This window comes from Lepidochelys kempii, chromosome 11 (genome assembly GCF_965140265.1).
Source record: "Lepidochelys kempii isolate rLepKem1 chromosome 11, rLepKem1.hap2, whole genome shotgun sequence".
Classification (NCBI taxonomy): domain Eukaryota; kingdom Metazoa; phylum Chordata; order Testudines; family Cheloniidae; genus Lepidochelys; species Lepidochelys kempii.
In genome coordinates, this window is record NC_133266.1 from 17892938 (window position 1) to 17909429 (window position 16492).

Here is a 16492-nt window from a genome sequence, read left to right on the forward strand (position 1 = left end):
ATTTTAGCTATTGTAGACTGTAAAGACCACATTACATGTGGATGCTGGGCTCTGCATTTTTGCCCTCTTGGTAGGGGATTGTAAGCCAGGCTAACAACCTGTCCCCGTAAAAAATTCTTCATTATGGAAACAAACCAGAAGTACAATGAGTCTGTCACAGATTTGCAAATACAAACATTGACAGTGGAGAGCCATGATCTGCTGGATGAAAGACAAGATAGTCAACCAGCAAATTCTCAACTCTTTGATGATCGAGAATCAAAGCAACAAGGAAGTTAATCATCTGAACTTTAACTGTGAAGATACCCTGTTTAAGACCAGAATTGGGCGTGGGAACTGTTGGATTCTGGGGTGTGTACGAGTGCTCATGTCACATTCCCCCCCCCCCCATCTTGTTATTAGGTCAATCAAAATAAAACTAAAGAAGGTAACCTCATGAAAGGCAGAAGGTATGTATAATACTAGAAAGTTAATAGATCCAGAGTAATGATTCATTTCAAGCTGCAACTTAACAGTAGATCTGAAGAGTTAAAGATGCTGATGGATGACATAGGAGAACAATTGAGAGACAAAGTGGGTGAGGTTATTATAGGCTTTATTGGACCAACTTCTGATAATGAGACAGACAAGCTTACACAGAACACTTCTTCTGGTCTGAAAGCTTATCTCTCTCACCAACAGAAGTTGGTCCAATAAAAAATATTATCTTATCCACATTCATATTCATTCTCTCTCTCTCTCTCTCTCATATATCCTGGGAACATTACTGTTATAGAAGAGCAATGGCAGTTTTTCAAAGAAGTAAGTGTGGATGCAGCCAGGATTACAATGGGGGTGAGAAGATCTAAGAAGGACGAATGTTTCCAACCAAATACATGGAGGCTTGTTGAAGAGAGGAAATAATTAAAGAAGAAAATTAAACAAAAATGAGATAGCAGTGGAAAAGCTATTCTGCAATAGGAATATGCAGACAAAGAAAAGGAAGTTAAAAGATTGGCTAGAAGAGGTAAGAGAAAATGGGCAGAAAATAACGTGAGAGAAGCTGAGGTCATGTATAAGAGAGGGGATTCTAAAAAGTTTTTTCTAGTATCTAAACAGCTGATAATCACAATTCTCAAACTGTTGTGGTATTGTGAAGGCTTGAGTTGGTACAATTTTAACCACAGAGGAAGGACAGAAAGCCCATTGGATGGAACGTTTCCAGGCTGTGCTTAACCAACCAGAACCACTAACACATTGGTAGATGGGAAGAAATAGCAGACATCTATATCATTAAAGATAATCCCTTTTGAGGAAGTAACTGAGGCCATAAACGTACAGAAGAGTGGCAATGTACCCGGCTGTGATATAGATGCTGAAATGTTAAAAACTGGGGAGGAAGTGGTTGTGCATGTGCAGGTTGTACAGAATGGTTTGGTAAAAAGAGATAACTCTTCTCCAGTCTTCAGCAGGTATCTGCAAAATCCCTACAAAAGGGGACCAGTTTATTTGTGATAATTGGAGAGGGGTGACACTCATATCTGTACCTGGAAAAGTGTTCTGAATTATCATTTTGAATAGGAAGAAAGCTGCTCTTCATGAAGTATTCAAGGAAGAACAGGCTGGATTTTGATCTAGTAGCTTGTGTTCAGACCAGATTTTCCCTTTGGCAGACTTATTGAGAGAGGCTTAGAATACCAGCAGAAGATGGTTTTTAACTTCCTTGATTTTACAAAAATATTGGATAGTATCCACAGAGAAGATCTAGAGATGCTATGGAATTCCAGCAAAGATTGTTAATTTGATAAAAGCTGTATATGACAAATCTGCATGTGTTGCATCTGGACAGAATGGAGGCATGGAATAGTTTGATTGTTACATGGTGTTAAGGTAAGGTTATGTATTCTCTCCACTTCTCTTCTGCATTGTCATAGACTATGATGAGAAGAGTGACGACTGCTGCCAATGACACTGGTATTGTTTGAGCAAGAAAGAAGCTGCAGAATTTAGATTTTTGGAGATGATAGTCATACTGGATGCCAGCTTGGATGAAATAAAAAGACTCTATGGGCATACAAGCAGAAGTGGCCGAAGTGGGACTCTGTATCAGTATGCAGAAGATGAAGATCATGAAGATAGGAGTGAATGCTGTTGATATTGGCAGATGTCTGATTGATGGAGAAGAGTATGTAATAGTTGATGACTTGTCTATATTGGAAATACAGTATCTGCAAATGTCCCGCTCACTAAGGAAGGGAAGGGAAGAATTGGCAAAGCAAGTTGATCATTTTCCTGTTTGTTTGCCAGACATCTGGAAGAGTAAGAAGATACATCTACAATGGAAAATCAGATTGTACAATGGTACGCTATTGTATGCCTTAGAAATGTGGCAGATGGTGAAAATACACAACAGGATGGTGAAGGTGAAAGCACTCCACCAGCATTGTTTATGAAGAATCTTAAGAATTCATTAGAGAGATTGTGTAACCAACGTGGAAGTATTGCTCTGCACAGGTCAACAGACAGCTGTGGTGGTGAGACCATGCCCTCAGGTTACCCCCCGGCAGAAGCACAAGATACATCTTAGATTGGCTCTCACCCGGAGGAGAGAAAATGCATGAAGGACAAAGAAAAACCTATTGCAAGATGGAAAGGATGCATTCATCGTGGATGGAGTCCAATATCTTGCTGTGGACAGACAGCAGTGGGGAAAAAAATGGTTGCCTTATGTGCCACTAGGCACAGGAGATTGTAAAGCTGAAGCTAAGCTCTGCATTTTTCTTCACTCAAGGTATTGCCGCTTATCCTCTTTAAAGCCCTACATGATCTAAGATGCAGGTATCTCAAAGACAGCCTCTTGTCCCATGTGTCATCAGAGCAGATGTGATTTGTAGCAGTGGTTCTTCCCTCTGTCCTTAAAGTTGGGAGTGACTGGATCTGAAGAAAGACCTTTGTAGTAGCAGGACCTAGGTTCTGGAATTTGCTTCTGCTGAAAATACCAGTTTTAGGTCACATTGGAAATCAGCTATTTGGTTTGGCCCCTCCATTCCTGGATGGGAATGATGATTCTCCATAAAGTTGGTTGCTAGTCGGTAATTCACTGATTCTTGGGTGAAGTTTTGTTGTTAGTAGGTTAGGGAGCCACCACTATGATCCCTGTTTGAGGGAAACATCTTACATTTAAAAATGTGAATGTAGCAACCGTACTGAGGTAATGGACACCAAACAAATCTAAGGGTCTGCAATACTGATCAGGGCAGACAGACGAGAATGTGGTAATACTGGTTTTGTTACATTGCTTGAGAGTGTCAGTTTGAGATGAGGGTGCCTAAAAAATCTGAATTAAGCAACTGAAGTGTGCTTCAAATGATTACAAAGCAGAACAGTTTCTGGAATCATGTGCCTTGCAAAGGATAATCAATAATGATGAGTTGCTTTGGTAGACCGTGGTACTCTTATGGAAAGAGTAGGAGAAACACTTCTGTTAGATTTCAGAGTAGCAGCCGTGTTAGTCTGTATTCGTAAAAAGAAAAGGAGTACCTGTGGCACCTTAGAGACTAACAAATTTATTTGAGCATAAGCTTTCGTGAGCTACAGCTCACTTCATCGGATGCATTCAGTGGAAAATACAGTGGGGAGGTTTATATACACAGAGAACATGAAACAATGGGTGTTACTATACACACTGTAAGGAGAGTGATCACTTAAGATGAGCTAATACCAGCGGGGGGGAAGAGAAAAGCTTTTGTAGTGATAATCAAGGTGGGCCATTTCCAGCAGTTGACAAGAATGTCTGAGGAACAGTGGCGGGGGGGGGGGGGAATATAGTTTTACTTTCTGTAATGACCTATCCACTCCCAGTCTCTATTCAAGCCTAAGTTAATTGTATGCAGTTTGCAAATTAATTCCAATTCAGCAGTCTCTCATTGGAGTCTGTTTTTGAAGTCTTTTTGTTGTAATATTGCGACCTTTAGGTCCGTAATTGAGTGACCAGAGAGATTAAAGTGTTCTCCGACTGGTTTTTGAGTGTTCTAATTCTTGACGTCTGATTTGTGTCCATTTATTCTTTTACGTAGAGACTGTCCAGTTTGGCCAATGTACATGGCAGAGGAGCATTGCTGGCACATGATGGCATATATCACATTGGTGGATGTGCAGGTGAACGAGCCTCTGATGGTGTGGCTGATGTTATTAGGCCCTGTGATGGTGTCCCCTGAACAGATATGTGGACACAGTTGGCAATGGGCTTTGTTGCAAGGATAGGTTCCTGGTTAGTGGTTCTGTTGTGTGGTGTGTGGTTGCTGGTGAGTATTTGCTTCAGGTTGGGGGGCTGTCTGTAAGCAAGGACTGGCCTGTCTCCCAAGATTTGTGAGAGTGATGGGTCGTCCTTCAGGATAGGTTGTAGATCCTTGATAATGTGTTGGAGAGGTTTTAGTTGGGGGCTGAAGGTGACGGCTTGTGGCGTTCTGTTGTGTTCTTTGTTGGGCCTGTCCTGTAGTAGGTGACTTCTGGTACTCTTCTGGCTCTGTCAATCTGTTTCTTCATTTCAGAAGGTCAGTAGTGTAGTTGTATAAGAATGCTTGATAGAGATCTTGTAGGTGTTTGTCTCTGTCTGAGGGATTGGAGCAAATGCGGTTGTATCGTAGAGCTTGGCTGTAGACAATGGATTATGTGGTGTGGTCTGGATGGGAGCTGGAGGCATGTAGGTAGGCACAGCGGTCAGTAGGTTTCCGGTATAGGGTGGTGTTTATGTGACCATCGCTTATTAGCACCGTAGTGTCCAGGAAGTGGATCTCTTGTGTGGACTGGTCCAGGCTGAGGTTGATGGTGGGATGGAAATTGTTGAAATCATGGTGGAATTCCTTCAGGGCTTTTTTTCCATGGGTCCAGATGATGAAGATGTCATCAATGTAGCGCAAGTAGAGTAGGGGCGTTAGGGGACGAGAGCTGAGGAAGCGTTGTTCTAAATCAGCCACAAAAATGTCGGCATACTGTGGGGCCATGCGGGTACCCATAGCAGTGCCGCTGATTTGAAGGTATACATTGTCCCCAAATGTGAAATAGTTGTGGGTGAGGACAAAGTCACAAAGTTCAGCCACCAGGTTTGCCGTTTCAGGGAGTTTCTTGAGCAAATGCTGTAGTTTCTTTTGGTAACCCTCAGTGGGATTAGAGGATAATGGCTTGTAGAAAGTGGTGTTGGAGATCTGCCTAGCAGCCTCTTGTTCATATTTCGATCTATTCATGATGACGACAGCAACTCCTTTGTCAGCCTTTTTGATTATGATGCCTCAGCCTGGACCAGTCCACACAAGAGATGCTAGTTTTATGAGACACTCCCCTGTCAGGCTTATGTGATAAAGTAGGACAGTATCTCCAACTGAAGCTATAACTACTCTGCCTGTTTTGTCCACTTGCCTTGGTAGGGAATGAATTTTTAAAAATATTATTTACTGCTGCAGTGTGTTCTGTAGGCAGCTGTGGCCAGGTGTTTAAAGAGACAAGGTGAATGAGGTAATGCATTTTATTGGACCAACTTCTGTTGGTGAGAGAGACAAGTTTTCAAGCTTCCAGAGAGCTCTTCTTTGGGTCTGGTAAACTAACTCTGGGCATTTCTACACATACAATGTTGCAGAGGCGCAGCTGTACTGATGCAGCTGCGGTGCAGCTGGTGAAGATGCTCTGTGCAGATGGAAGAGAGCTCTGCAGCTGGCATAATAAAACCACCTCCGCATAGCCGAAGCTATGTCGGTGGGAGAGTCTCTCCTGCCAACTTTCAGAGTAGCAGCCATGTTAGTCTGTATTCACAAAAGGAAAAGGAGTACTAGTGGCACCTTAGAGAAGAACCAATTTATTTGAGCATAAGCTTTCGTGAGCTACAGGTCACTTCATCGGATGCATTCAGTAGAAAATACAGTGGGGAGATTTATATACACACAGAACATGAAAAAATGGGTGTTATCAATCACACTGTAAGGAGAGTGATCACTTAAGATGAGCTATTACCAGCAGGAGAGCCTGGGGAGGGAGGAGGAGAAAACCTTTTGTAGTGATAATCAAGGTGGGCCATTTCCAGCAGTTAACAGGATTGTCTGGGGAACGGTTGGGGGAGGGGGAGAATAAACATGGGGAAATAATTTTACTTTCTGTAATGACCCATCCACTTGTCAGGGCAGGTTGACAAGTCTGTAACGGTGCAGGCTGTTTTTACTGTTGCTATGATGAAGCAAACTAGGGTGGTAGTGGTTGAGTTAATATTCTTGTGTGGTTTATCTGCAGAGGTTAGCCTGACACATGAGGGAGAGAGAGATCGTGCTCTAGAACAGGGGTCTCAAACACGCGGCCCGTGTGAATCTTTAATTTTAACCTTAAATGTAGTCCCTTTCAAGTTGGATCTTTCTCATAAATGTGCAATGGCTGCATTTAAAAAGTTCATTCTGCTCCTACAGATATCACCCATTTCTGCCCGTATTCCTATTTTAAGGATCCTTAAAATGGTAATATCTATAAATCTGGAATGAACTTCCTAAATGTACTCACTGTACACACTCGCACAGCCAATACATACTGGTTAATGTGTTAATGAACACACAATAAACTTGAAGTCCACTCCTTTTTAAAAAAGTTTAGGTCACCTACTATCCTTGACAATTTTTTGTTGTGTTTTTTTCCTTCAGTGCCTGTGTGAAAGGTCCACACAAATAAAAAGGGAACCTGGCTGTGGACAGGGAAACAATAATGAAACATACACAGAATGCTATAAAGATGTCAGATGCACAAAGGTATTGGGGGAAAAGCAGAAATATTTTTTCCTGTAAACCCAGTTGTTGGTTATAGGTGTTTCTAATAGCAAATAAAAAATGTTCACATGACACGTTTTTTTTAAAGCTGATTATTTCCTTTTAAATCATTGTGCTTTGTGTATGAAACACACAAGCCCTTGCAGTGGGCATGTGATAGTGGGGCAAGAGCTGAGGCCACACCCCACTGGATAGTTCTGGGGCATCCTGTCAGCTAGTTGGGGTGCTCATCTTGGACAGCTTTTAACAAGTGCCACAATTGGTCTGCTGCCATCTAGAAAATTGACAGATGGAAGCAGACCTCCTCTACTCTACCAAACCTTTGTTATATAGCTTCACAATACCCCTTCAATGATGTAACATCTGTCTGATACAGAAGTATCTGTCCTTTGTCTTTGACAATTTTACATGACTAGATGTTTACATTTCTTCCTTGACCTCAGCAGGTGACTAATTTATACTCAGAAACAGGAGGATGAGTAGTAATTCTTATTGTTTTTCACCTAGCCAATAAGGGGTGTGTGTGTGTGTTATCCTATCCTCTTCTTTTGTATTATGGGAAAGGGCAAAGAGGGAGCACCTAAATGGCCCTTTCTATACACCATTTATTTTCCTTGTACTGTTCTAACTAAAAATTACTGTTCTTTCAAATCTTTCACATGGGAGACCCTGTCATCACTGTAGTATTTTCTGTTGCTATATGCAGACTTTTTCTATTTGTTTATTCACCCACCCCCACCCCCACCCCCACCCCCACCCCCACCCCCCATGCCTGGAAATTAGTTCTATAGTTTAAATTTAGAGATGACACATCTTGGCATTTTGTTCTTGCAGGGGATGCACAAACAGTACATAGAGTTCATGAAGACAAAAAAAGACTGTTTAAGCAATAACTCCCAAATGTTTGCTGATTTTAGCATTAGAACAACCTTCAGATTTCTCTTCAGCCCTTGCCAGTAGGTGTCTGTGCAGTCAGTTGGAATTGGATGTAAAATATAAATAAAATCTAGGGATGTACAAACAATTCAGATAAGTTGCCAGCAGAAAAAGGAGAGGAAAGGGACTGGAAATGCGATTACCATCAGTGCTGTTGCCCTAGGTTAGCATTTCTTTCGTTCTCTAAAAACAAATTTTCACTGCTTGCCTTCTTCTTTGCTTTAATTCTGCTTGTGAATATAGTAGCCAGAAATATGAATTAGAGCACTGCAGAATAAATGCTGACCTTTTGTCATAGCAGATTAAAAATAGTGCATCATTTCTTTGCTCTTCATATACGTTCCCAGGGGTACCCGGGAATACTGCATGAATGTCCATTTAAAATGGCCTTCAGTCTTCAAAAGTATTGAGTGGTGGTAATCTTCAATGTTTATCTTTGTAGGATATTTATATACCTGCTGTTCTTCCTTCAGTAGCAGGAATTCAGGAACTTGAGACAGATAAGGAAAACTGATATCTACAGTATGTAGAAGTCTCCTCTCTTGCCTTTCTGCCTCTTGCCTTTTTCTTCTATCAAAAAAAGCCACCGCTGCTAAAGTCATGTCCCACCACTCTGAGGCTCTCACTCATTCACTCTTTTTTACAATTCCTCATTGGTTGCTGAAAGCAGAAGTGTTTATTTTAAAAATACATATCTTGAATGGCTAATCCATTTTCCGCCTTAATCCTGACCATCTAAAACGGTGAAGTTTTAAACTTAAACTAGTTCTAACTCCGTTAAGTGCGTAATGCTGTGCAGTATTGAAATCTCATGATTTTGCGAGGCCGTGGCTCATTAATTTTGAATGTTTGAGCTTGGCAGTATAATAAGTTCTCCAACAGAAGCATATTGGATGAGCACATCTATTCAGTGAGTACCCGCACTGAAATTCTAGATGGGAATGTACCTTTAAAAGAAATACAACCTTCTTCCCCACAGAAAGATACGTTTCCAGAAAACATTCCAGTTTTGATATTGTACTCATTATAACTTCCAGTTGCAATGTACTTATATGAGTGTGTCATTATTTGAAAGGGAAAAAAAACCCTTAAAATATAGAGAAACTGTGTGCTCCATTATTTCTCTAATGCTAAATAAATCAGGTTTTGACTTTCGTTAGGTTGGAATGAATGGTTGACATTTTGACTGTAGTTTTAGAAAATTTAAAAGCTAATTAGTGCCGCCAAGTTCCGCACGTCTCTTTCAGTACATAATTTGTCGACTAATTCAGTGAGAACTTCTTAGGAGATCCATTATTCTGCATAGATTTTCCATCACTAAATTACATGCTCATGGGCCTGAATGGAAAATGACTTGTGAAAAGCTGTTTACGTAAAGTTTCTTTCTTGTATCAAAATTGGGATCTCTTGGTTACAAAGAAAAAACATCCTGAGTATACGAGATGGTGGCACTCATCTTTTTGAGTCAAAAGTTAAACAGGTTGGTGCAATAATATATCCTGCTGTAGGAGGTAGTGTCTATCTGATTTTACAAAACCCATATTTTACCCACTTGTAATCCTTAAATATCTTGTGGCAGTTTTTGGAAGGAGGAAAAGTATTAACCACTGTATCCTAGATAAAATTTAACTTGGGTTATTATAGTTAACCTACCTAAAGTCCCACAACAATTTCAATTGGATTAGGAACATTTATACATGCTTTACCTGGAACTTTCCCTTCCTGGAGTAATGAGGCCTACAGATCCAACACACTCTAATGGGTTTCAGAGTAACAGCCGTATTAGTCTGTATTCGCTAAAAGAAAAGGAGTACTCGTGGCACCTTAGAGACTAACCAATTTATTTGAGCATGAGCTTTAGTGAGCTGTTAACTTCAGAAAAAATTTGAATTACTGATTGGTACTCTATTTGTTTTTCATTTAATTCCTTGATCTGCAGAAGGATTGCTACTATTTAGTCTTAATGCTTAGTTTAAGATTCCTTGCCGATATACAGTGGACTTCCTTTACTGTGCAAATATCTTCAGTGGTGAGCTTTTCAAAGGTGGAGCCACTCTTCCCCTGCTATTGATTGGTGGCTCTGGTCTGCCTCCTAGATGGTATATAGCAGAGACTCAGTAACGTCATGGGTCTGTGGACCTCATCTCAAATAAGAGAGACTATTTTCTTAGTCTTCTGTCTCAAACTGCTGGTTAAAATTGTTGTTCCTTGTTCAGTAGTTGCTGTGTTCCATCCCACAGGTGACTAGTCAAACCACCCCCATTTGTGTGCAGTTCTTTGAGATAAAAGGTACTAAAGAAGTACATACAACTGCATGTGTGTCTTATTTTACAGCACTCATAGATGTGTTATGTGCTTCAAAAAACACCCATTAAAAGACAGGTCAATACAATGCAAATGACAGACAAAAGAGGAAGTATAGGGAGGACGGAAGGACAGATTACGGGAACATGACTCATTTTTTACATACGGGCGTGCCTGGTTGCATGTGGCTTTGGGGTTTGAATGCTTCTGTTGACTTGTATTATTGTGTGAACATATTTTCTCTTGGTATTATGACAGTAAGTGAGTTTCAGTAGAGAGGGGGAACCTTCGTCATAGCTTATGCACAACTGGTTGGATCATTAGCTTCCCTGGGCCGGATCCTGATAGGGAGTGTGACGTGAATGCTGATCCTCCATCCCCACCCCACCCTCACTGCCCAAGAGGAAGTGATATGAATGAGATGATAATGGAAGTTTGGTGGAAGGGTGTTAGGCTTCTACAAGGTTCTTATTCTGACTATAGCTACTGTTGGTTGGTTAGGAAACCACTGCTGTGTCTGAAAGGTATTTGAGTACTTCATAACACCATTGACAGGGCTGCCACGTGGCACACATCTAAGTGACACTCATGCATTTGGCAGCCACATCATGCTTCTAACAGCTCAGCTGAGATGTCACATCTGGCTGAGCTGGGGGAAGACTGCAGGCGTGTTTTCTAGCAGCTACAGTGCATAGTCCTGGGGCAACAGCTGAGCAGGCAGCCAGAACTGCTCCTCTTTTGCTGCTCTCCTTGGTTGCTCAGGGACAAGAACAAGTGTCTGGGAAAGGACAGTGAGTGGCAGAACAAACCCCAGGCTCTCCCCCTTACCCCAAGCTGCCTGTAGCAGCCCTGCTGCTGTCCGTCTCTCTTCTGGATCATGCAGTCTCCCTCCCTCCCTCCGCGCGTGCAGTCAGTACGTGTCTCCAAAGTTGCCTTAATGGTACTCTTTTGATTGCCAAGTACCATCTTGTAAGAATCACATTTTTATTTTTTTCTCCATTGTTGTAACCTGAAAAACCATTTAATTCCATACCAAACTTTCTGCTGTTTATTACTGTTGTCCAAATATTATTTTGAAAGGTGCTTACTTAGTTCAAAATTAAACAGGAGTTTTAAAAATTACTTTGTGCATCAGCATTATTGTTACTGACACCAAAACTTGCAGTTTATTCATTTACTGCTGCCACAGAGACTACAATATTCTTTCTTTAGTGAGTTTGGGTGGTGGTTCAGAAGTTCAAAGGGATGGATTTAGTATGTCTGCCAAAAGTGTAAATCAATATTACAGTTATGTTCTGTTGGTTTTTCTCTTCAGATCTCATTAATGGAGCCCAGGAACAGTGTGAATTGCCTCCTATGGATGGCTTCCCTCACTGCGAGGGCAAAATAAAGGTAAGTGTGGTCTTCTGTTAATCTCTGCGTACATGTTATGTTTTTAAAATCCCATCTGTTGAAAGAGGCCATTGCTGAAACAGCTGTAGATTTATAGAGATAAGCAATGAGATTAACAACAAGAATTCACAGAAGACAAGTACAGAAGATTACATGCCATTATGGCACGCCTTACCTGAAGCCATTGTAGTATTACTGCTGGAAGAAAATGGATGATGTCCCTTGTTAAGGCATGGGATAAAACACCAAATAGAGTCCTGTAGTACTTGGGAGGCTTGTTGTGTATTGGTATTCTGTCCCTTAATAGTTTGACTACACATCAGATGAAATTCAAAAAATATTTAGGCCCTAGTCCTACACAAGTTTAGGTATGTGAATAATCATATACACATGAATAATCCCATTGAACTCTGTGCACAACCAGAACCATAGATGGTAAACCCATTGGGCCAAGGTCCTTGCCATATCTCTGAAGTGCCTACTTTGTTGTTGGCTGTTTATATATATTTTAATTAGCAAATACTGAAAACTGTCCATTTCTTACTCAACCCAAAAACATTGAAAAATGTCAGTAATACATATTTTCTGGTAGAATTTTTCATTTTTTTTTTAAATTGTAACTTGAAGGGCCAATGAAACTCATTAGTGTTTTTAAAAAATATAAATTCCTCTTGCTTCATTCATAAAATATATATATAATATATATATAAATATTAAATATAATTAAATATAATATATATATATAATATATATAAATATAATGAAATGAAATATAAAAATTTGTTTCTGAAATGGTTTCAGATGTGATATATATTTTGATTATATCCTTGGAATGTGAGATTTTTTAAAATTTTCTACTAAATCAATAAAAGTACTGGGAAATAAATATTGATATTTATTGTAAATTCACTTTTAAAAAAAATCAAACTCTCCCTGGCTTATATGAGCTCGGTGACTTCAGTTTTGAACAACATGGACGAACTGGTTGCAAAACTGCTAAACAATTTGTCATTTGAATGCTAAATTGCTAATTTATAGTCCTGAAGAACAATTTATTTTTTATTACTTTTTCTGATGACTTTGCCAGAACAACTAGTTCTAGGTAGTTCTTCATTAAAAGATTTTTTTAAGTGAATTCTTTACTTGTGTAAAGACGCCATAGCACTGGGGACTGAAGTGATCTGTTTGACCATAGAACAAGTGCAACATGTTCAGAGGTATGTAAGCAACATCCTGCCACCAGCACGCCTCTATCTTGATCTGGAGAGAGTATGCAAGTCTCCATTCAGTCTTTGGTCTCTGTTATCTGGCTGCCAGTTAGCGCTTAATATAGTCATCCGTGTAGTGTAGTGACCTAGCATTAGTGGCTTAGAGATAATCAACTCATTTCTTATAGTCTGCAGTACAGTTTCCACAGCTTCTGTCACTACTGATTTTAATCTTGTTTCATCTATTGACATAGCTTTTCCCCCTGCTAAATTGAGTTCTGATGAAAATGTGGCTTTTTAAAGTTAACGGATACACACAAGCCTTAAACCTAACAGACTGGCTATTTTTGTTTTGTTTCAGTGGATGAAAGATATGTGGCGATCGGATCCATGTTATGCAAGTTACGGTGTGGATGGGTCTACGTGCTCCTTTTTTATTTACCTCAGTGAGGTCAGTAAGTCTATCTTCAAGTGCATGAAACCTACAATAAGGGAGCACTAAAATGTCTCAGTATTTATGGATAATTACTTGTACAATTCATGTGGGAAAAGGAGAACAGATCTTTAACAGGAGTTCTGTGAGGAGATAGAGAGAAACTAAAATGATTCCAAAGGGAATTGCTAGTATTTAGAGCTCCCTAGGTATGTCTGCCTTAGAGAATTGTACTGTTACAATATCAGTGGGATTGTACTGATGTAAGCAGCAACTGTGCAATGAGTCCACACTAGCCATCCTGTTTCATCTGTAATTTACCCCACACATGGTGCTTTAATCAGCTGTTGTAGGTGCATAGCCCTCTTGATATCTATCCCCTAGTTTCCAATACAGATTCCTGAAGCAGTGGATTCTGGGAGATTTGGAAAATGCTTTTGCAAACCCAGAGAATACTTAAATTGTAAAACTAAGGGGTGTGACTTCCTGGGAAGCACAACTATTTTTGTAATGTATTCTCTACAGTTGAAACTCAGTCTTTGCTCAAAGAGAGAGTTTTTGCTGAAGGTCCTGAAAATTCATTGCAAGTCTCATCTCATTGCTCTCATGCAGCCCAGGTTAGTTAGTGCAAGGTGTACCAGAAGCAATACCTGGAGAGAGCCAGAGCCCAGCACCACCTCAAATTCAGTTTGCAGCTTTCACCAAAATTCTTGAGGGCGACTCTGTCAAGTCTTTGGCCTTTCATACTTTCTGAATTCGATTTAATGTCATTGTTCTCTATTAAATCTGCCAATTATTAATAACAGCTCTCTAATGATTCCAGGCAGTGATGTGGTAAAAAGGCTAAAATTTCCAGAAGTGAACAGATGAAGATTAATTAATGAAATGCTTTCAAGGGTTTTCTCCTTATGGAATTCAGTTGTTCTCTCCTCCTATATACTACATTACAGGTGTTAGGTATCTCCTTTATCTTGTAAGCCAAGGTTTCTTGAGTGCTTGGTTTTGGTTTTTCTCTTTTAAAGTTTTTTTTTTTTTTTTTTTGCATTGAACTTAAGGCTTTGTCTTTCATTACTTTTGTCTCCAGCTTGTTTTTTCCTCCCATGTTGTTACCACTCTTTGTTGCCCTTCTGGAAGGCAGGTATAATTTGCTGGCTAAAACACTGTGTGGCAGGGAAAGTTCCCTTTCCAGCTCTGTCGCTGACTTCTCGTGTGGCTTTGGGCAAGTCACGTGATCTCTCTCTATCTCGCATTCCCTATCTATAAAATGAGCTGCCTACCTCAAAGGAGCGTTTGTGAGCCTCAATCATTCATGCTTGTAAAGAGCTTTCAGATCTGCTGAGAGAAATATAGAGCTGGAAGGGACCTCAAGAGGTCAACTACATCTTCTGAGGCAGGACATGTATACCTTGAGCATCCCTGACAGGTATTTATCCAACCTATTCTTAAAAAAACTCCAGTGATGGGGATTCTACAACCTCCTTTGGTAATCTATTCCAATATTTAATTATGCTTATAATTAAAAAGCTTTTCCTAATAAGTAACCAAAATCTGCCTTGCTGCAGATTAAGCCAATTAATTCTTATCCTACCTTTAGTGACCACGGAGAAAAATTGATCACCTTCCTCTTTATAAAAGCTCTTAATGTGTTTGAAGACTGTTATCCAGTCCCCTTTCAGTCTTCTTTGCTCAAGACTAAATGTGCCCAACTTTTTAACCTTTTTTCATTGGTCAGCTTTTCTAAACCTTTGATCATTTTTGTTGCTCTCCTCTGGACTCTCTCCAGTTTGTCCACATCTTTCTTAAAGTTGGGTGCCCAAAACTGAACAGTTTCCCGACTGAGTAGAGTAGGATGATTACCTTTATGTCTTAGGGCTTGTCTATGCTTAACAGCTAAATTGGCACTGCTGCAATCGATGCAGAGTTGTCGATTTAGCAGGTCGGGTGAAGACAAGCTAAAATCGATGGCAGAGCGCTCTCCCGTTGACTTCTGTACTCCACCTTCCTGAGAAGCATAAGATAACTTAGGTCGATTTATAGCTTTAGTGTAGACCAGCCCTTGCTTATTACATGTGAGTTAATACACCCCAGAATGGCGCTAGCCTCTTTTGCAACTGCGTCATACAGTTGGCTCATGTTTAATTTGTGAGCCATTATAACCTTGTTGGTAATCAATAATCAGTGATCAATAATTTGTCAATAATCAATGACCAATTAATTGATAAGCAATCACTGATAACAATTTTAACTGTGATTGTTTAGTGAGAGGGGTTCTCTTGAGGCTGGATTAGTTTGATAACAAACCTTAGATGAGTCAGCTTTGGATGGATTTATTGATTTAACACTTAGTAAAGACAGCACATATTCAGAGAAGCATACAGTTACCATCAGCTGCAGAATACCTTACCTGTAATTCTGTGACAGACTGTGTGCAGTCTTCAGATGGTCTTACTTCCCCTATGATTAAGGCTAAGATTTTGTCATGGGTATTTTTAGTAAAAGTCACAAACAGGTCACGGACAATAATGAAAAATTCATGGAAGCCCGTGACCTGTCCCTGACTTTTACTAAAAACATCCATGACAAAATGGGGAGCCTGGGTAGCTGTGGACAGACTGGGAGCTCCAGGGGACCCCACAACCCCTGGGGATTCGGAGCTCCAGGGTCCCCCTTCGCTGGCAGTTCCAAGCTCTGGGGGTGTCCGCCTGGCAGTGACCCTGCAGCTCCCAGCCATTGCTGGCTGAAGTGACGGCGGTCTTTGGAAGTCAGATTCCATGACTTCCGTGACCTCCATGACTAAATTGCAGCCCTACCTGTAATATAGGGGCAATTATACCTTTTTATTATGTATCATTCTGGTCCTTGTCTATTTCCTCTTTTTGGTACACACTTCTTATCTTAAGCTATTTCCAAGGTTCCCTGTTCCATTACAACTTTCCAAGTATCTCAACATCTGTTGGTTTGTCATTATTTATGCCCCTTTTAAGGACTTTAAAGTAGTGTTAGTCAATGTGAGTATCATGCAGTGTTTGATTTTTCCATTGTATATGTATATACTTGAAATGAGAGAGGCTGCAGATACCATGGCGAATTTAATTACCTCCGGTATTAAATGTTATACAAACCTTTTGCATCACAGTTCATTAAGGCAATATTTTTATATCCTATTAACACTTTGGTACTTGTGAGAGATCTCTTCCCTCCTGGGTAATGCTACAACAAGCAGTTTTCTTAAAGTCTTTTAGTATAGTACATTAATAGTCTCTAACCCTTGCAGATCTTACAGCATTTCCTAGCTTTGTCAAAGAGCATACTCTTTGAAATACGTAGACTATGAAACTCATTGTAGTTTATAGTACAAATGTAGTTCGGGTCAGATGGCCAGCCCTGGATCATCACACCTCGTTGGAAACACTTTCACAGATTTTAAGGCCATTAGACCATCT

The 16492-nt window shown here is 40.2% G+C and overlaps 1 protein-coding gene across 7 annotated transcripts in view; it reads left to right on the top strand.

Annotated features, from left to right (window-relative positions):
- Positions 1-16492, top strand: part of MGAT5 (alpha-1,6-mannosylglycoprotein 6-beta-N-acetylglucosaminyltransferase) — a 235733-nt gene that overhangs the window by 114392 nt on the left and 104849 nt on the right. For 6 of the 7 annotated variants that reach the window (XM_073305297.1, XM_073305301.1, XM_073305300.1 and 3 more), the window contains 2 exons: positions 11332-11408; positions 12978-13067. In XM_073305297.1, coding sequence (XP_073161398.1) covers positions 11332-11408; positions 12978-13067 — 167 coding nt within the window. Of the gene's footprint in view, positions 1-6653; positions 6759-11331; positions 11409-12977; positions 13068-16492 lie in introns of all 7 variants that reach the window. The other variant, XM_073305303.1, reaches the window with a different exon arrangement.